This window comes from Heterocephalus glaber, unplaced genomic scaffold, assembly GCF_053883595.1.
Source record: "Heterocephalus glaber isolate CG9 unplaced genomic scaffold, H.glaber_assembly_v1.0 deba00001803, whole genome shotgun sequence".
Classification (NCBI taxonomy): Eukaryota; Metazoa; Chordata; class Mammalia; order Rodentia; family Bathyergidae; genus Heterocephalus; species Heterocephalus glaber.
The window spans coordinates 270,748-292,515 of record NW_028258478.1 but is presented as its reverse complement, the minus strand read 5'-3'; the positions used below and the strand labels follow the sequence as shown (position 1 = coordinate 292,515).

The following is a 21,768-nucleotide window of genomic DNA, read 5'->3' as shown; positions in this document are numbered from 1 at the left end:
ATTGTCAATTACCTTGATTTTTTTTTTAATGCTAGACATGCTCTTGAAAGCTCTCAAGACAGCACTGTTATTTTGAAACTCTCAATGATCAAAAGCCCTCTTTAAGGGGAGAGGGATTTAGCTTAGTGGCACTGTACCAACCTTCTGCAAGGTCCTGAGTTCAACGCCCAGCACCAAAAAAAAAAAAAGCTCTCTTTAAGAAAACAGGATTTGGGGGCCAGGGATTTAGCTCAGTGGTTCTGCCGCCTGCCTTGCAAGCCCAAGGTCCTAAATTCGATCCCCAGTACCAAAGCAAACAAACAAACAAACAAAACAAAAGAAAACAGGATTTAGAAGTTAGCACTGTGGCACACACTTGTAATCCGCAAATTCTGGAAGGCTGATGCAGGAGAATAGCAAATTCAGGCCCAACCTATGTAACTTAGCTACTTTGAAAAACCCGGTCAAAAAAAATACTGGAAATGTAGCTCAGTGTGATGGCCCTGGGTTCCATCTCCAGAACGGTGAGGGTTGGTGTGGGAGGTGGCTTAAGGATGTACCTCAGTGATACACAACTTTTCTAGCACTGTGAAGTCTTACATTTGATCCTAGTACCATACAAACAAAACAAAGGGTAAATAAGCATTACCATGATTTGCTTACCTTCAAGAAATTGTATGCCATGTAATACTGTTTAAGGCACCTGTATTTGGTAAAATGTTATTTTCAGAGCTAGGAATGTAGCTCAGTGTTAGCAGGTGTACCAGTTTGCCTGAGATCCAAGGTTTGATTCCCAAGGACAGGGTGGGGGGAGTAGTTTCATCAAGAATTCCTACGTTCCTGTCAGCTGAATTGAAGATGAGTGGTGGAAGGGTTATTTCAGAGCTACTTGTTTTGATGCGCTGCCTACAAAAATGAATGACGCACGCCTTCTTATTAACATTTTTTGCAAGAACACAGTATTTCAATTTCAATTGAAAGAAAAATTTCAATTGAAGAAACTTCAAGTCATATGTATCTATAAATTTATTCAAATAGCAAGTTTTAGAAATAATTTTCCTGTGCTAAACCATTCAGCTTGGAAAGCAAAGCAGTTAAACTTCCTACAATGAAGACTTTCCAAGGTTAGGGAAGATATTTTGAGGAATATTTATTTCAAAGTGTGATGAAAAATAACAATAGTGGTTAAGGAAAACACAAGATGCACAAGATTTTTGTTTAAGATGAATATATATAAATATATAAATATAAATATATTTATATATATATATATATAAATAAAACAGTTATAAGAAAGGGGCCAAAATGGGAACAAGGAAAAAGGGGAAAGAACACAGGCATAAAGATACAGATTTGAAAGGAAGAAAGGCAATTCTCCAATCAAGTAAAAACCGGGGTGGGGGGGGTCCTAAAAAAGTGATGTCTGGAGGGCCATAACAAGTTCAACTATTCACATAAGATGATGGCTAGCCATCCATCTTAATTAAATAAATAAATAAGATACACCAGAAGTAAGAAAATTCAAACCACTTGAGAGTCTAAAAGGTGATTTCCAGTAAATACAAATAATACAAACAAAAGTAACTGGTAAAAATCAATAGGCAGGGGTTTTTGTAAGGTACTGCATTAAGAAAGAGACATATACAAAAATAAAAAAGCAAAAATACACACTTCATTTACCCAAGATATTTAGTAAAACATTACAGTAATTTTCTAGATTTGGACTACTCCCTTAGGCAAAAATTTTTTTATTTACCCTTTTTATTTTTGGTACTGGAGACTGAACAAGGCTTCACATGATGGTAAGTAAGCACTCTCCCAACAATTCACTCACTTGCCCTTCTGAAACCCACTCTCATTTCTGAGACAGCTGCCTTGCAGGCCTGCAATTTGGAATATTCCTGTCTCAGCCTCTTGAGTAACTGAGATTACACCACACCCTCTATTTAACCATTTCCAACAAATTTCACAACTACATAACACTTACCTGTTTTATTATGCTTGTGTCTAATTTACAGTAATCAATCTTGCAAATCCAGAGATTCCAAACTGGAACATCTTTCCTTGGTGTACTGTGCAACATACAATTCTATCTTCTTTATAGCTCTTCAGCTAGCAAGATACAAAGCAACTACTTCTACAGTCAACAAACAGAATGCATTACCAACTTAACTCAACACACAAACCTATAATTAACATGCTTCTGTCTCCTGAATTGTAGTTTCTCAAACTTTTCTAAATCATGACCATTAAAAAATAAACATGAATATTTCCAGTTACCTCTTTGATACTCTCAAGGAGCCTTACTGTTTTGACTTGTTTCAGTGTAGGGAAATAGAAATGTTGGTTTTTATGTCACAAAATGTCAGGAAGCAAGTGCTCCACAAGTGTCTTGGAACTTCTGCCTCTATGACATATCCCCTAAATCACAACAGGAGCTTTAAGACTAGAGCAAGTAGGGCAGAGGATTTAGCTCTGTGGTTTTGCCACCTGCTGTGCAAGCTCAAGGACCCGAGTTCAATCCCTGGTACCAAAAAAAAAAAAAAAAAAACCTACAGCAAATAACAAATAATTAAAATTACTTTCACCAGGACAAGGTTTGCATAAAGATACTACTGAGATTCTAGGTACAATAATACTTTTCTAAATCTATTTCTGAGTGTCTTTTTAATTATCCCTATATTTTAAACATAGTTTTGCATATTCTAAGTGTAGTCATAGAAAGGTTATTTGGTATGAGACACGACGATAGAAATAATAATAAATGTTATCATTTAGGAAACATTCTTGATCATCTTTTTAGTAGTAGAACACATCAGCTTATTAGCTCTATTTCTCAACTTTCAAAATTTTCCAGTGGAAAAGTATGGAAAGTGAATGTGAATCATCCACCCTCCTATCTCTGTCATCAACTCCAGCCAAACTGTAAATGATTGTTTTCTGAAAACGTTTCACTCCTCTCATCTTCACCTAACAAAATCCTACTCATCCTTTGGTAATTTTTGTCAACACTCCATCCCACTAATGAAATTTCAGCAGAGAATTTGCTGCAGCCAAGTTCTGCAACATAAAGACCTTTTAGATCTTTGCACCAACAGCACAATGAAGCAACAGTGGGTTGCAATCACCCAGCAAAGTTATGTAATATGAAATCAAAAGTGCTTTCAGGAAGGACTTTATAAATACAAAGTATCATCCATGCATACACCGAGTCCCAAATATGCATTTAACTGTCCTTCGGTAAGAAAGCATCTTTCCCAACCCGTTTCTTACTCTTAACAGACAATATAAAAAATTCAATAATCTGTTAAACATATCTCTTATTCTCCCGATAAATGAGCATGGAACCCTCCAAAATTTTTTTCTGCTCTTGTAGGGCACAATACTGAATAAGAGTAATTTTTTCCGTCATGTTCTACTAGATTTTTTACCCCCGGGAGCCAGCGATTGTTTGAAAAGCATCGCACTGAAATCACTTGTAATCGTCATGTACAACTTAAGCAAAAACGTTTACTGTGGTTGCACTCTGCCATCCCACCCTGACAACTCACAGATAGCTACCAGCGTGGGGGATAGACTCGGGACCAGGGTTGCTGGGGGAGACACGGCCGCCACGGGTCTGCAGCAGAGCCGGCAGCCTGCGGCAGCCAGCCAAAACACAATTGAACAGCTACCAAGGGGCTGCAGGAAGTAGTGCAGGAAGTTGGCGCTGCCACGGCACGCCTAAAACCCGAGGGCCCATCGTGGGGCTGGTAGCAAAAGCAGCAACGGGGAGCGAGCACGCCCCTTTGCACGCACACGCCGCCGCATTACACCTGCAGTACCCGCGACTCTCCACCCTTTCTCGTACCCCACCCACTAAGGGCTGTAGTGAAATTTTCTTTCCAGACACCTTCTTCAAGATGGCAGCTCCCTCTCCCAGCAGCCCCCTCAGCAACGGGGCTGCCGCCATCTTGTTCCTCGTCCCCGTCCCCCCCCCCCCCCCGCCTGTCCCGTCCCGTCCGGTCCGTATTTACATACAGAAAATTGGTCTGACTAGCCTGTGGCCTTCACCCCACGCCTGCAGGCTTCGTCATCTCGCGAGGCCTGCCTCTGGCACTGTGCCCCGAGTAGGCCAGGGCGCCCACCCTAAATCCCATAACCATCTCTTGAACCGTGGGGCAGCCTTCTTTCAACCCCCCCCCCCCCGCTTACGGTGTGCGACTCTGCTGCCATTCGGGATAGCCGGTAACCTACCAAGGCCTAACTATGGCCTCCTCGGGGCCTAGCTCCCTGCGGCTTGGTATGCAGCCCGGCCCAGGGCGGCAGGATGCCTCCCGTGTGACGAACTAGGCCCCACGGGGGCTGCGGAGCCCAGGACTCACCGGACTGGCGTGCGGGTTATCGACGACGGCGGCAGGTGCCACAGGCCCGCTCCTCTGTAGTACTGGGCCGGGCTCCGGCCAGCGAGGCAGGCGGAGGGAGGGAGGAGGGGCTGAGCTCAGAGCGGCAGAGCTCGGAGCTGACAAAAAAATGGCCCAACTTCCCGGCACGGACCAGCCGTCAGAGCGTCACGTCACCAGCCGGGAGAGACCCAGGAAAACACGGAAGTATAGATTAGGACACCGCCCCCCTCCCCCCAGCCCGGTGGGTGTCTAGAACCAGGTGACTGGGAAGCTCAGTAGACTGCGGGGGGAAGGGGGTTCGGAGGCCTGAAAAACGATTTCCACTTCTGCGTTCCTTCCGCCGCCACACATTCGCTTCTGCCCTCGCCTCTACCGTAAATCTCGCGCGGGGATGCATTTGGTACACCCCTCGCAGAGCCTGCGGCCCGGGCCACCTCCCACCAAGGCTTTGAGCCCACAGCCGCCCCCGCGTAGTTTTGAAGGCTTAATGCTGCTTGGCGCCCGCGAGTCTCCGAGCAGGACCTCCCAACCCCGAGGTTGAAGAAGTTACCATGGTTCTTTGGCTTCTCAAAAAAACAAACCAGCCCCCCCCCGAAATAAAATAAATTGAGCAGAGATGTCCGGTCCTAGATCAAAAGTATAATTTTTAAAGAAGACTGATAGCCTGACTAGAAGGGAATGGGAAAGGGAGGTTACATTTTTAAAACTTTTTGTATGTGAACAGGATTTTCGGGAGTATGTTTTCTGTATAACAGGTTTTGGAGAGTACTAAAATGAGGTGTTTCACTAACATCTGTCCATATTCTTTCGCATACATGCAAATACGGTGGCAGACAGCTATAAATTTGTTTTTTTATAAATACTATAAAGTTTAAGAGTCTTTGGGGTGGGACATGATGGCACACGGGTCTTTAATCCCAGATTGAGGAGGCTGATGCAGGAGGGTCACAATTTAGAGGCCAACCTGGAAAATTTAGCAAGGCCGTATGTCTCAGTCAAATTTAAAAATAAAAATAGCATCTGAGAAAGAAAGTGGTTAATACATAAAAAGTATATTTGATTAGACGATTAAACAACATCCGTCTTGTATTTTGAGTTTTCATTACTTTAAATCCCTACGCAGTACCAGCAAATGAACCCAAGGCCTTTGCTATATCCTGAGCCTTTTTTAAGGATCCCACTAAATTGCTAATTTATTCATACTTGGTACAAACTTTCCATCCTTCTGCCTCCCAGAGTAATGGGATTTCAGGTTTACACCACGAGGTTCAGCCTCATTACCTTAAATTTTTTTTTTTAACCTTAACTTTTAAAACTTTATTTTTCCATACTGAACTTGAGATCTTGAGGTTTGAAAGATTTCTCTAATAAAATACAGAACTGGTACGGTGTTACTCTAATCTAGAATGTGAATGCTACAACTCTAGTAGAGAGCCAGGTATTAGTAACATTTTAAATAACGAAATGAAAGTAAATTCAATAGATGGACATATGAAATCTCAATGTAGAGTCTATGTATTTTGGCTTTTCTTTATCCTTTTCAAAAACAGAATACTCCGAGACCTTACCAGACATTTAAAAACCATAAAATGATTTAGAAAGAGAAAACCAATGGTACAAGAGAAGAAAACCTTGACAATGGTATTTTTCCTCTCAAAGCATTACTATTTTTTCAAGTAATTTTTTCAATAATTGTAAATGAATATATATTCTTACTGAAAAGTCCATCAGTCTGATTGCACTTCACTGAAATAACTCTTTTCAAATATAAAAAGAACTATCAATTTTCAATATATAGTAATTGTCATTTAATATTCAAGCATTTTAAGATTTCAAAATACCCTGTAATCCCACCAATCTGGGAGTCAGAGCCAGGAGAATTTCGAGTCCATCCTGAGCAATTTAACAATTTGTAAGACCCTGTCTCAAAAAAACAAAAAAAATCCTGAAGATGTAGCTCAGTGCAAAGGTCCCTGGGTTCAATCCCCAAATCCGACAAAAAACAACAGTATTACCAGTCAAATCTATAGTTTAAAGTCTCATATCATCCACTGAATTGTGTACAGCATGGTCAGAAAACAAAAAGTTAACATTCTTGTTCTTTCATATTTATCATAGTAGTATACTGTTATTTTTGATACTTTCAAATACATTTTTGTTTTGATTGTTCTTTTGGGGTTCTGGAGATCAAACTCTTTACTTTTTTTTTTTCACATTGAGGCAATCTTGCTAAAGTGCCCAGGCTGAAATTAATAATCCTCTCAGCCTCAAACCTAGGAGTAGTTGGGATTACAGCCATTTCCCACAGCATCTAATTTAAATAACTTCTGACTTTACTTTTTATGTATATGAATCAATTTTGATAGATGTTAATCTGGTTTAATCATTATACAAATGGGTCAAAACATAGAACTCAGTTTTTAAAAATCTGAATTAAAGGAGAAAATATAATTATATTAACATCCAAGAAGTTATTCTAAAGATGGCAGTACAAAAGAAGTCATGTTATACTATGTTATTTGCTTTTAAAAGAAAGTTTTTTTATATTGTAACTCTACTTATGGATGGTAGTGAAGGATAGCTGCCTGATAGAAAATAAGCAGATGGCTGTATTTTTGGGTGATAAAAGGGAGAAAGATCAAATGATAAAGGGGTAAGCTTCTGAACTCCCTGAGATAAGGAAGCAGGACATACAAGCAAACTAGATGAAACCCCTTAAATATGAGATGGACTGCTGTTTGTGAATAAGCTGGATGTTTCCTACAATAATCTTTCATGTTATTTTCACTTTAGGAATAGCATCTGATTTCCAACTTAACAAGGGAGTGACCCAGTGAGGTCAATAACATGCAATATTCATATAAAAATGAGAAAATATAGTGAGAATAGCAAAGAAGCTGTTTGATGCCACAGTGAAATGCAAATTACAATTTATGAGTATTAGGATTTTAATTAGACCTAAGATCATGAAAACTAGGGATTAAATACTTTACCTAATATCTTGTAGTCTTTCATTTGAAGGAAAAACTACATCCAGGGTGGTTTTGATTTTATTAATCTGTTTTACTATTAATGAAGAGGTATAAAGAATTTGGGCATAGCCATAACAAATATGTACTTGGTGCTTCCCTTTGAGCAGCTCCATATAAAAAGGAAATAATAGGGCTGGGGATTTAGCTCAGTGGTTTCACTGCCTGATGTGCAAGCACAAGGACCCAAATTCAATCCCTGGTACCAAAAAAAAAAAAAAAGGACATAATAGTGTGATGTCACACACATGTAACTACAGCAAGCTGTGAGGCTGACTGCAAGTTCATGTTCAACCCAAGCAACTTAGCAACGTAAGATATCCAGTCTCCAAATAAATTTACAAAGGGGTTGAGGATTAACTCAATGGAAAGGCTCTGAACTCAATCTACAGTGCTAATTTCTTTAATAAGCCTGTCTTTTGATTTGTGGATGTCAGGTATTTTATACTAGCAGCAGAAAAGTAACCAATACACATCACAAAAGTAAAAACTTTTTTAAATCACTGAACAACTACAAAAAAGACAAAGTAACAAACACACACTAATGAGAAAGACTTATTCCAGTGGGTTTTTTGTTTTCGTTTGTGACAGTTTTGCTAAGTTACTAACTTGCCCTGACCAGGCATGAACTTTCGACCCATCTGTCTCAGCTTTCAAAGTGCTAAGATTACTACCACATCCAGTTGAGAGTAACTAAGTTACATTGTGTAATTCTGAACATTAAATTTCTAAAACATTTCAAAGGCACTGTAACAAAAAAGAAAATATGCCTCATTCACAAAATAGGGAGAAATAAATAGAAGCTGTTTCAGATAAAAATGACATTAGGTTTGCTAGACAAAAACTTTACATCAACTTTAAATCTTAAGCTCACAAGGTTTATAGAAAAGCGTAGGGCAATAACTAAAAAAAAAAAAAAGTTACATAAATACTGAAGAAGGGAAAAAATGAAGTCCTTTATCCCAGACCTTTATACATACTCAGAAAACATGTATCACTGAGATAGATCCTAAGCCCCAGAAATAATAAAAAAGGACTGGGGATGGGAATGTACTTCAGAGCACTTCCAAGGATCCATCAAGACCCTGGATTCAACATATTAGAGTACAAAACAAGTCTTAACAAACTGGAAAAATAAAATGTATATTGGAAAAATAAAGTAAAATATATCATGTATCATTCTTGGTGATAATGGAAAAAATTAGAATATCAAAAGCAAGAGAAACAAAAACATATCATTACATGGAGGGTAAAAAACACTTATGAGCAAAGAAAAAAACATGTCAATGAAATCAAAATGAAAATTTTAAAGTTTCTCAAAACATAGGATAATGAAACTACAATATACCAAAAGCAAAAGCAGGGCTACAGGAGTATAAAGCAATTTTTAAAAAGGAAGGGAAAAGGAAAGATTTCAAAAAATATCACTATGGAATTCAAGGACCTAGACAACTAACAACAACTGAAACCTAAATAATTAGAAGGAAAGAAGACTAAATTAAAAGAAAAAAAATCAATAAAAGTGGGTTTTTCAAATGTGAATAGTTAACAAACTTTTTGTCAGAAAAAACAAAATTAGACATGAAATACAAGATATTAATACCACCACAAAAATATAAAGAATTATTAGGTTTTATTATGAATTGTATACCACGAAGTTTGAAAACAAGAAATGTTTACGTTTCTGGGGAAAATCTACAAAAACTGAAACACAAAGACATAAAAAATTTTTAAAGTCAGTAACAAGAAATTGTAGTAGTAACAGAAAATCCACCTAAAAGAAAAGTCCATGAGGACATGACTTCCCTACTGAATGTTACTAACTCTTTAAAGAAGAATTAATGTCGATTCTTCTCCAAAGGATTCCAAAGAATTAAAAGAGCAAAGGAACCCTTCCAAACTCATGCTCTAAAGCTATCATTACCCTGATTAAAAAAAAAAAAAAATACACAAGGGCAAGCAAATACACACAAACACATACATACAAATAAAACTACAATTATCAATGACAAATACAGATGTAATAATTCTCAACAAAATAGCAAACTGAATTCAGCAGCAGCAGTTCAAACCATGTTGAAGTTGGTTTTATCTTAGAGAAGCAAAGGTGGGTCAGTACATGCAAGTCAAAAAACAAAATACAATTTTAACAGGATGGATTAAAATCAGCCGATCATCTCTATGGCTAGAGAACAAGTATCTGATAAGATTCAACACTTATTTTCTCATTGCTGGGACAAAATATCAAACACCCACAATTTACCTCATGTTTATAGAGGTTTCAATCCATAGTGGCCTCATTCCAAGGTAGGATGGCATGGCAGAGGAGCATAGCAGAGAAGAAACAGTCCATGGGAGGAGAGGAAGGAAGCAGGAAGCCTACCTTCCATCTTTCCCTTTATATTCCCATCATCCACACCCTCAATTATGATAAATCAGTGGACTAATCCAGTTATCATATCCTTAATCCAAACTCAAACACCCTCAAATCCATCCACCTCATAAAAGCCCCATCTATGGGTACATGAAGGTTTAGGGGATTATCTGGATACAAGGCATAACAAACATACTTTCATGAAAAAATGGAACAAATTAGGTATCAAAGAATGATGTTTCAAAATACACTATATATTACAAACCCACAGCCAACATTATACTGGGTGGTACAAAGAAACCACAATTACTGCCAGGTAGAAAACAAGACATGTGGATCCATTCTCACTACTCTTATTCAATATAATATTAGAAGTTTTAGAATAAGTGGCAAGAGAAAAAGACATTCAAAGCCGAGTGTGGGACCAGGGATTTAGCTCTGTAGTGCTGCACCTGCCTGGCAAGCACAAGGTCCTGAGTTTGATCTCTGGTAGCAAAAAAAAAAAAAAAAAATCCATGGATTGTGGCTTTAGCTCAGTGGCACCCATGCCTGCCACACAAGTGCACAGTCCTGACTTCAATCCCTGGTACCAAAAAATAACAACAATAAAACAACAACGAAAAAAGGCGAGTGTGGTGGTATATGCCTAATACTTTCACTCACGAGGCTGAAACAAATCTGGACTACTGAATGAAATCCTGCGTCAAAAAACAAAACAAAAACAAAAAAGGCAGACATATGGATAGTGAAATTATCCTTGTTTGGAAGTAATTATTCAATACATAGAAAAACCTTAAACACATACCTAAAAGACTAAGAAATGCTTGATGAAGCCAGGGATGATGGCATATGCCTTTAATCCCAGCAGTATGAGAGGCTGAGGAAGGAGAACTGGTTAACTTTAAAAGGTCTGGGGATGTAGCTTAGTGCAAATCCGTGATCAATCCCCTATACAGACATTATAAAAGAAAGAAATTGTAGACAAATTCAGTAAAACTGCAAGTTATGAATCAACATGTCAAGTTCAGTAATTTGTTTTTGTTTGTTTTGCTTTACTGCCTACACTGTCTTTGAACTCCTGGGTTCAAGTGATCCTCATGCCTAAACTTACCATCCATGTGTGCCCACGGACAAGAATCAGTATTCCCAGCCACTAGCATTTTTATATACCAATAAAGAATTTCTTAAAAAAGAAGTTACAAAAGCAGCATCATTCTCAACAGCTACAAAAAGATACAAATAACCTTGGAAAAAAATTAACTGAAGTAAAAGCCTCTATAATTAAAATTACTGAAAATATTTTTGTTAATGCACACAATATACTTTAAAAATCATACCATTCAAAGTAATTTATAGAATCAATGCTCTGTGTCACCACACCAATAACAATCTTCAAAGAACAAGAAAAAATAATGCAAAATTCTTACATTTATATGAAAGTACAGAAGACCCTGAATAGCTAAGGCAATCTTGAGCAAAAATGGAAGGATCATAATACCTGAGTTCTAACATACTACAGAATCACAATAACCAAAACAGCATGGTTTTAGCATTTAAAAAAAGGCAAGTATGCCAATGGAAAAAACCCATATATTCATAGCTTATTTTCACCAAATAAAACTCATGCATTTACAGTTAATTGATTCACATACATTTCAGAAAGGTACTCCTTAATAAATCATGCCAGGATAACTGGATATTCATATGCAGAATATTAAATCTGACATCTATACAAAAAAATTACACAAAATGGGCCAAAGAGCTAAATATATAAAGCTATGAAAATACTAAAAGACAGCATAGAGGAAACAATTTAAGATATTGGAATACACAAATGAGATTATACAAAACTAAAAACATGCACAGCAAAAGAAATCAACAGAGTAAACAGTTTAGAGAATAGAAGAAAATATGTCAGTTTTTCATTCATCTGTTGAAGATTAATACCCAGCACATATGTGGAAGCCATTTAGCAAACTAATAATTCCATTAAAAACTAGGCAAATGATCTGAAATGATACCTCTCAAAAGATAACAAATATAAGAAAATGTACATTATCTTTTGCCATGAAGAAAAAAGAAACCGAAATTACAGCAAGGTATCAATTCATCCCACTTAAAGCAACAAATACCTAACATATATGTATATACATTATAATATATACTCATAATATGTAACAAATGCTAGTGAGAATGTGGAGAAAAAAACCTCAAACTGTTGGTGAGAATGTAAATTAGTAGGATTGTTTTGGAGAACAGAATCAAAACACAAGAATAGATCAACCACACAATCTAGCTGTCCTGCTTCTGGTTCTATATCCAAACGAAATTAAAGTCATCCTACCAAATGAATACCTGCATTCCTATGTTAGTCAGTTTAGCACTACTCTAACAGAATTTACAAGATAATATTTTCTCAAAGAAAATCTCTGTTTCAGAGGTTACGGTCCATTGTCAGTTAGCCATGTTGCTTTAGGATTTGTGGTAGCAGTCATCATTAGCAGTTCATGGCTGAACTCACCCCAAGGAAGCCAAAAAACAAAAGAATCTATCTCCCTATCAAAGGAGACAACACTGATTCCTTTCACTAGGCCTTGTCTCCTAAAGATTTCACCACCACCTAAGAGCATCACTGGCTGGAAAACAATGCTTTACCACAAGGGCCTGGAGGAGATTCCAGATCCAAACTATAGCAACATGCAAGTCTACTGGGGCACTATTCAAAATAGCTAAGATAGAGAATCAGCCTAGTACCTCATCAACAAATGGACAGAAAAAAAAAAAGAGTATACCTATACAATGTAGTATAACTCAGCTATAAAAAATGAAATAGTGCCATTTGCACCAAAATGGATGGAACTGGAGGGAATTACATTAAATGAAATAAGTCAGACACAGAAAGACAAATACCAAATGTTCTTTCTCATTTGAACAAACTCAAGTCAACAAATCTGTGACAATGACTGCTAAAAAAGTAGGAAAGGAAGAACAGAAGGATGGGTAGGAGGAAAAAGGGAGGTTGGATTTTATCAGTGCATGCTGACTGATACTTTAAAGAACTGTAAATTCAAACTTACAACCGGCAATATTATCCTTCAGGAGTAAGATTAGATCAGGCACTCATATAAAGGAAAAAGAGAAATTGTTGCCAGCAGCTCTACCCTGAAAGAACTAAAGAATATTCTCCAAACGTGAATGGAATCATGACCAGGAACAAAGAAATAACAGAGTAAAAATATGGGTAGATAAAATAGATTGATTTGGAGGGTTTTTTGGTTTTGTTTCTTGCATAGAGCCCTTCCCTCTTTAATTTTTAAATTTTGAGACAGTGTCTAAGTTATGTAGTCAGGGCTCAAACTTTTAATTCTCTTGGCTTGAGGTCTCAGAGGGTTGCTATAAATTATGTTTATAAATTATGTTTAAATAATAAGATAAATAATACCATTATGTGACACTCCAATAAATGTACAAGTATTTTAGATAAGTGTAGGATAAAGAAGGCAAAGGGCCAGGGATTTAGCTCAGTGGTTCCACTGCCTGCCCTGCAAGCACAAGGACCCAAGTTTGAGCCCCGGAACAAAAAAAAAAGGGAAAGCATATGACAAAACTTTCAATACTTCATTCAAACTTACTAAGTGATTATAATGACATATATACATTTTAGTAGCATAACCACTTGAGGTATCTGTACAGGCAGACAAGAAATGATATATATAATACCTATATATAATATATAATCTGTATAGATTAATCTATAGAAGAGCATAGAAAATAGAAGAACAAATCACAGGATATTAACAAAAAAATTAAAATTAAAAAAAAAGACAAGTTTTATTGTATCAATGGCTACCTGAAATGTCCATTAAGAGAGACTTGACACCAGGCACAGTAGTATAATTCTAGCACTCTGGGAAGCTGAGGTAGAAAACTCAAAAGTTTAAGCCCAGCCTTGTCAACTCAACATCTTAAATCTAGTCTCAAAATGAAAATACAAAAAAAGTATGGAGATGCAGTTGAATGCAAAGACTGGGTTCAATGCCTTATACTAGAGAATGGGTAGTAGAACAAGAAAGGGAGGAGAGAAATGGGGAGCATGGAGGGGACAGGAGACGGAGAAAGGGAGAGATGAGAGGAGAAAGCACAATGAAGATATGCCATGGAAATATTAATCAGTACACAGGAATGGTAGGATAGTAAGACAAGGTAGACTTTAAAACAACATCAAAAAATTACTAAAGACAAAGATAGACAACAAAATAATAGAAACATTAATTCTCCACTGTATATGCAACAAAGCTTCAAAGTAAAAAAATAATACAAAGACTGAAAGAAAAAACAGACAATAATTATTAGCAGAAAATTTAAAAGCAGATGTCATAAATATGACTTTAAACAGGTTAAGAAAGTGTAACCTTCACAGACGTAAAATGGACTTCCCCCACTGACTGCCCAAAAGGTATAGCTACAATCCTCGTGTTCAAGCCACTGCATGTTTATCGGTGGGCAAAGTGCAGATGAGGAGTAGAAAACAGTGTGCCCAGGATAAAAGAACACTGAATAAGAAAAAAGACAGTTAACCATGGGTTAAAACAACCCACCTGACAGAGAGGACAAAGAAACAACCAAATGTTTTTAGGAAGATGATTTAGAAAAATTAAATTTCATTACTGTTGTTCATTTGTGCAAAATCAGAACATACTGAAATTGAGTAGAGATTTCTGAAGGTATAAAAATATTAGAAGTAGACCCTGCCAAGGAATCCATAATATTATATAAGTAGTACAGGTTCTGTCAAGGTAAGTGGCCTATTAGAGAAGATATAACCTCATAAGCAAACTGAAAAATATAAGAAATTACATGGCACTTTTTAAAGTTTTAAGTATTTAACTAGTGAATATTGAAATATTCAATAAAGTTATCTTTTGGAAAGTATACAGATACATTACTTAAATTATTATACCTTGGGGAATACAGAATCAGAAAGAACCAAACAGGGAAAAAATTCCCATCGTTTATCACTGTAAGAAACAACCTGGCCATTTTGCACATTTTAAAAGTCATCGAAGTGAAAAAAATCATCTGAATATCAAAACTGTAACAATAACTTGATAAGTAACCTCAAATGACACCTCACTGCATGCCAAAGTAGAAAGAGGCAATAAAAGACAAAAGAAGAATTCGAATGGCCAGGTCTGTAGTAGTGCAACAGCTGATACCAGGTCAAAGGTCAATTGGTTATGTACAATGTACATAAAACCAGCCACTGTACTTTGTTTTTTGAAAAGAAATTAATTAAGAGTCATTCCGAGAAAAAATTCCAACGCATCTAATCAAACTGAAAAAGTCCTTTGGTCAAAAACTTCTTCAAACTAATCCTGTGACAAATGACTACTGCAGAACAAGTTGGGAAGGTATCTGTGTTATATAACTTAGTCACTTTTCTTGTCACTAAGACATAAAGTCTGATATTCACACCATGAACGTGAAGTTTATTTTGGTTCACCTTTTCAGTCCATGGTCAGCTGGATCCTAGATAGAAGTCATTCCAGAGGGTCATAGAAGAGGAAAAGATCCTTAAATTGTGGCAGCTAGGAAGTATAAAGTGGAGGGAGAAGCATGGGATAAAAACCCTCCTCCAAGTCATGACCCAAACTCTTCAAATCAGGCCTACCAGTCACAGAATATCAGGTTATAATGCTCCTATAATCCACTCTCCAAGCACATGAACCTCTGGGATCCATTTTTTTTTTTTATTCCAGGAATCAAACTCGGTCTGGGGTCCATTTTAGATCTAATCCATTGCAATACCATTTTTAGGGGTACCGGTGCATTCAACGTAAGTACTTGTGAAATAAATCTCCTCCAGGACAGCCAAGTGTACCATTCACACGAATGAGCTTCCACAGCCGAACCAAGAGTTATCTTCAAGCAGGCACAACTTAAGACTGACAAAGTACATTACTAAAATACAAGCAGAGGACCAAATGAAACTGTAGAAGCAGACTGGGATTATGTAATTGCTAAAATCATGACCCAAAGAGAAAGCATATCCTGGTCAAGCAAAAAAGGTGCTAAGGCTGTCAGGGAAAATCAGGGTAAGGGTTTAGAAACTAAGTCAATTGTGAATTGCCAATCTAAAAATCTGGGGAAGAGGACTGAACTATTATAGCACTGCATGAATAAAATAACAAACACACTTTTAAACATGTATGTTGGGTTTTTGAACTGATTATAGCCAGAGTGACTATATTAAGCTAATGGACAAATATCTGAAGACAAATGATTTCTTACTGGTTCTGAACTGTGTCTACAAAAACAGATTCTATTCATCACTCACAGGGGGAAAAAAATCTTAATGCTACAAGGAAAAAAAAATCTCTTTCCTATAAATAAAAGGGACATTGAGAATTACATTAGTTGGGCACTAATATCTCTACTTTCATATTGGCAAATGTGGCTCCCTTTTCCTCAGACTAAACCACACTTCCTCAAACTTTACCCCTACTGTAAAACAAATGAAAAGTCTGTAGAGACTTTGAGGAGAGTTACATTTTGGCTCTGGCTTTCTGTATAGTTTGAGTAACATTGTCTGTATCCTAGTCACAAATGCCATCTGTATATCAGAAACAGTGACGACGGCAAAATTTCTAGTAGGCTTAAAGGGAGGGAACAACAACCAAACACCTGTAAACATGTGATTTTTCAATATCAATATATATTTTACACATGTAAGTGGAAACTTTTCTCAGATCTTGAGTGACACCTTTTAAGGCCACATAAAAAATGTGCTACAATACAGACTTAAAAGCTATGTAAGGCCGGGGATTTAGCTCAGTGGTTTTGCTGCCTGCTGCACAGCACAAGGACCCGATGTTCAATACCTGGTACCAAAAAAAAAGCCATGTAAATATTTTTAACCAGTATCACTGGGAAAAGAAAACCACAAAAAGAAACCAATAGCCTATTTTCATAATCAAGATATTAATATTTTAGTTTTTTAAATATGTATAATAGTAATACTAAAAAATAGGACAAGAAACAGCTATACAGAATATACATATATTCTATACATATATGTGTAACTATGTACACAATTATATGCTGTATACTGTGTATCATATGGATATGTATGTTCATGTATACACATACACACATGTTAGTAGCTTAAGTAAAATTAAGTTAGTACAAACTAAAGGTAATCCTGGTACAAAAGATGTATATGATAAACTCTAGACTCTAAAGCCTGAACAGCCATTTCAAAAATTGATGAACAGTTGGCTTAGTTACTTTTCTCTCATTGCTTAGAAAAAATAACCAACACTCAAAAGTTAAAAGAGAAAAGGTTTATTTAGCTCACTGTTTGTAGAAGTTTCAGTCCATAACCCACTGGCTCCAAGGCAGGGTAGCACATGGCAGAGTGGCAAAGTTCATGGTGGCAGAAGACAGTGAAATTTTTTAACAGTGTCTTCCTCCCCCATTTTATCTTATTTGGACTACTTAATGCTAGAGCTCTCTGGGCCTAGCAATGCACCATGACTCACACACTAGATTCAGCCAGCTCCAAAACAGCCCCACCTAAGACCACATAAGGGTTTGGGACATCTAAACACAATTGATAACAAGTCAGAAAACCAGTAAAGATAGTAAAATGCTATATTAAAGAATCTTACTTAATAAAAATAAAGTATTAAAAGAGGAAGACAAAACAGATGTGAGAAAGCCATTCATGGTCCTGTACATATGTAATTCCTAGGTACTTGACAAAAGGATCTTGAGTTCAACAACCGCTTGGGAAACTTAGCAAGACTGTCAAAAAAAAGAAGACAAAGTTTTAAGTACTGAGGATTGAACCCAGAACCTTAACATTGGGCTACATCCTCAGCATTTCTTCTTTTATTGATACTGGGGGATTGAACTTTGCACTTGCAGGCAGGCAGCGGCACCACTGAGCTAAATCCTCGGCCCAGCATTTCATTTTATTTTCAGACAGCATCTGGCTCAGTCACCAAACTGCCCAGGCTGGGGTTGAATTTTTCATCCTCCTAACTCAGCCTCTCATAGTAAAAGGATTATAGACATGCACTCCATGTTCAGGTCAAGATAAAAAACATTTTTAAAGGTTCTACTGATTCACCTCACTGGTAGAAGTGTTCCTGGGTTCAATCTCTACTACCCTCCCCCCCCAAAAAAACTATTAAATTTAACAGAAAACAGAAAATAAATCTAACCATAGTGACACAAAGGATTTAAAAAAGAATTAATATGTGTTATGTATATGTATGGTTCCACACAGGGACTGTAAACATGTGCTGCAAACATGAACTAATAAAAACAAAGAAACTAACAAATATCTGTGTTATGTCAAACGAGCCAGGAAATCACCAAACACTGGGACAAAGACAGAGTTAAAACTAAAAGTTTATTCATGCGCGTGGACTTCACTCTCTAGGAGAAGTGAAGCCCTGAAGCAGGGGACAGTACAGTTTTATAGGTAACTCAAACAAAGAAGTTCAGGGAGAGGCCAATATGTCCTTCAGCCAGCTACAAAATATCTTTCACAACCCAGTTTTTTTCATCCTACCTATCTTGTCAAGATAGGGCATTCTGTGGCTACAGGGTTGATGGTTACAGGGAGGCACCTGGCACCACCTGTTCCTGGGGACTGATAAAGCATGTTTACAGAAGCAGAGCAAGCGGCTATCTTGTGGGGAATTCCAGCACTCCATAAGGGGAGGGGTATGAGGGGAGTTCATTCACAGGCCGAGAGGGCATTTCTTAGGTTCACTTTGGTCTCACAATCTGCAATGCAAGCATGGAGACACACTCCTGTGATCCCAGCACTCAGGGAGTTTCTGGCAGGAGTACCTAAAGTTTAGGACCAGCCTGGGTAACAGTGAAATCCTGTCTTAAATAAGAAATAAAGCACTGGGGAAGGTCCTGGTTACAATTCCAGGCATAATGCAATTTTTTTCATGTTCATATGGAACCATCTCTAGTACAACAAACCCCAATAAATGATAGAAAACAGTACATTCTTTTAAGTGTGAGTGAATGCAACTATAAATCAGTAGCAGAAAAACTTTATATTTTGAAATCAGTCTTTTAAAGTCATTAAATTCAAAAGCTATTGGGATTTCCCTTCAACCAATCAAACTAGTGTCCTAAGAAATCTAAAAAAGGAAATACTATCTAATATCCTAATGCACCTATCTAGAAGAAATATCATGTGAAGACACAAGTTTACCGTGCCAAGGAAAAGGTGCATTAAGATGTGTTCTGCCTAACTACATATGCTCATCCTTCAACTTGAATCTCTACCCTTCAGAACTGTGACAAAAATTTAAGTCACCATTAGCAACTAATACAATCCTAAATCAATGTGACATAGCAAACAGAATTACAAACAAAAATCACATGATCATCTGAATAGAGGCATAAAAAACTAAGATGTAAAAATATAGCAGACTGTCATGATAAAAACACACAATGGAGAGGAAGAAAGGTAATTTTATGATACAGAAGAACAGTTACCAAAACAGAATAGTAATACATGGAAAAATTGTAAATTTTTCTCTTGAGCCAATACTGTATTGGAGAAAGTTCTAGGCATTTGAGTAAAATTCTAGCAATTAGGCAAGATAAAACAAAAGGCATTCAGATTTGAAAATCTATATTAGAAGATGGCATAGTATGTAAAAACTCCTAAACATTCCACTGAAGTGTTAAACATACAAAATGAGATGCAGACGTGGTAATAACGGTGTATAAGATTTTCAATACTGCTAAGACTATTGCACTGTACACTAAAAAACGTTTGGATGATAGTGGGAGACCACTGCCTAACATGACCAAAGCCCTATGTATGATTTCCCCAAACCACCATTCTCCATAAAGGGAAAAGTTTGTTACCTGTACTTTATAATATAAAGGTCAGAAAAAAAATCTTAGCAACAAAATTTCCAAAAATGAAATTAAGAAAATAATTTCTTTAACAACAGCTATCAGAACACATAAAAGATTCTAAACTTATACTCCAAAGTCACAGATCTTTCTTGGAAAAAAATTTAAGTAGCTGAAAAATAGTCTACATTACGGAAGACTTGAAGACGATATTAGGGAGATTAACCTAACAGAATTTGTAAGAAATGTTTTCTGACAAAGAACAAAAAAGAACACTGATAATTTTAAAACTTACCATAAGTAGTAGCAGTTAAGATAGTGTAATAGTGTAGAGCAAGGAGAGGCATATCTTAATTTCAGGGCTTTACTTTCATCTGCCAGGTAGATGCTAAACAAAATTAGACTATTGTAGCTGTAGCCAGAGTAGGTAAATTAGTACAAGCCAAAAACAATGAGACAGACATTTCATAAAGAGACAATCTGTCAATTTATGTATAGTTAGTTTCAATATATATAAAACAAACCAAGAATCAACCAGAGAAAAAACGATGGCTCCGCTATCAGAAAGGAAAAGTTATAAGGTTATACAGAAAATAAAAGCCTTTAAACAGTAAAAGTCTCACTAGCATATATAAAACACTGTGCTCAACAATTTATAAATAATCCAAGTGGCAATATAACTTCAAAGTGCCTACACTTGAATTCTAGTTATGTTATTTACAAATTGTGAGAGCTGTGCCTCAGGTTCTTGAAGGTAAAATGAAGGTAACAGCCCCTTTCTAAGTTTCTTATACTACTACACATAAATAACTCAGAAGCCATGTATAGTGAAGCATACCTACCTAAGGTATGGGAGGATGAGCCCGAAGAATCACAAGTTTGAGCCCAATCTGGACAATTTAGTAAGATATTGTCTCAAAATAAGAGCCAAGCATAGTGGCACCCTCTTGTAATTACAGTACTTAAGAGGCTGAGACATGAGGACCACCAGACCACCACAAGTTTGAGGCCAGGCTGGGCTACATGAGTTCAAGGTCAATCAAAACTACAGGGTCTTGCCTATAGTAAAAACTGGGGCTGAGGAAGTAGCTCAGCACAAAGGCCTTAGATTAAATACCTATACCAAAAAAAACCCCAAAAAAGCCCAGACCTTGTAACAGTACCAAGATAAGGAAAATACCTAAGGAAACATATGTGCTGAAGAGCATATTTTCAGGGACAGGCTGGATTATGTAACTGTTCAGCTAAACCTATATATATTTATGGGGTAAAATGTGATGTTTTGCTATGTATATACAAGATAAACTATATATTCTTAACATAAAATTTATGGAAGAACTCCTATGCCTCTATGAAGTCATGAAACTGTATGTAGAACTGAATGAACACATGAATGTCATTTTTCCGGAGGGGAAAAACACTACAACTTTTTTCTGGTGCTGAGGCTTTAAACCAGAAATTTCTGAAAGAGGTCCTCGCCAGCCTTCTCATTTTTTTTTTCCATACTGGGGATTGAACTCACCTTGTGCTTGCCATGCAAGCAAGCATGAACTAAATCCCTGCCCGGGCCCCTTTTTTATTTTTCAAAGACAGGGTCTGAGTCACTGAATTGTCCAGGCTGGGCTTCAACATGTGATCCTCCTATACTAGCCTCCCAATAAGGCTGACATATAGGTGTGTAACGCCATCCCTGGCTAACCTTGTGTTCTTAAATTTAATACCCTCTATATACCCAAAGCATAAATGTTAATGACAATACAATCAATACTACAAGATATTCCTTTTGCTCATTAAGTCTATAATAATCATAAATTACCAGTTTTCTAAACACAAATTAGACTCATTAAATCAATTATGGTCAAATTCACAATCATTCAATATTTGTCATTTAACAAAAATGAGTTAATACATACAATTATAATTTACTTCATTTGGAATACTGCTTATTAAAGTATCAGCATCGTGCTTTCTATTATTTTTCAACTATTAATAATTTCAACTAATTTTAAAAAGGAAAAATACTTCCTACTGATACCAGAAAAAATACTAGTATTAGAATTTATATTCTAGATTAATTAAATAAAACTGTATAAGCAGAAAA

The 21,768-nt window shown here is 36.8% G+C and overlaps 1 protein-coding gene across 5 annotated transcripts in view; it reads right to left on the bottom strand.

Annotated features, from left to right (window-relative positions):
* The window catches only part of LOC147820787 (zinc finger X-chromosomal protein-like), a 54,587-nt gene extending 49,847 nt beyond the window's left edge, over positions 1 to 4,740 (bottom strand). The window contains exons 1-2 of one of the 5 annotated variants that reach the window (XM_087203566.1): positions 4,344 to 4,740; positions 1,967 to 2,116 (exon numbers count right to left, since the gene is read on the bottom strand). In XM_087203566.1, the coding sequence (XP_087059692.1) occupies positions 1,967 to 2,062 (96 nt within the window). In that variant the 5' untranslated portion in view covers positions 2,063 to 2,116; positions 4,344 to 4,740. Of the gene's footprint in view, positions 1 to 1,966; positions 2,232 to 4,343 lie in introns of those variants that run through there. The other 4 variants (XM_087203570.1, XM_087203569.1, XM_087203571.1 and 1 more) reach the window with 4 other exon arrangements.
* Positions 4,741 to 21,768: the final 17,028 nt, after the last annotated feature.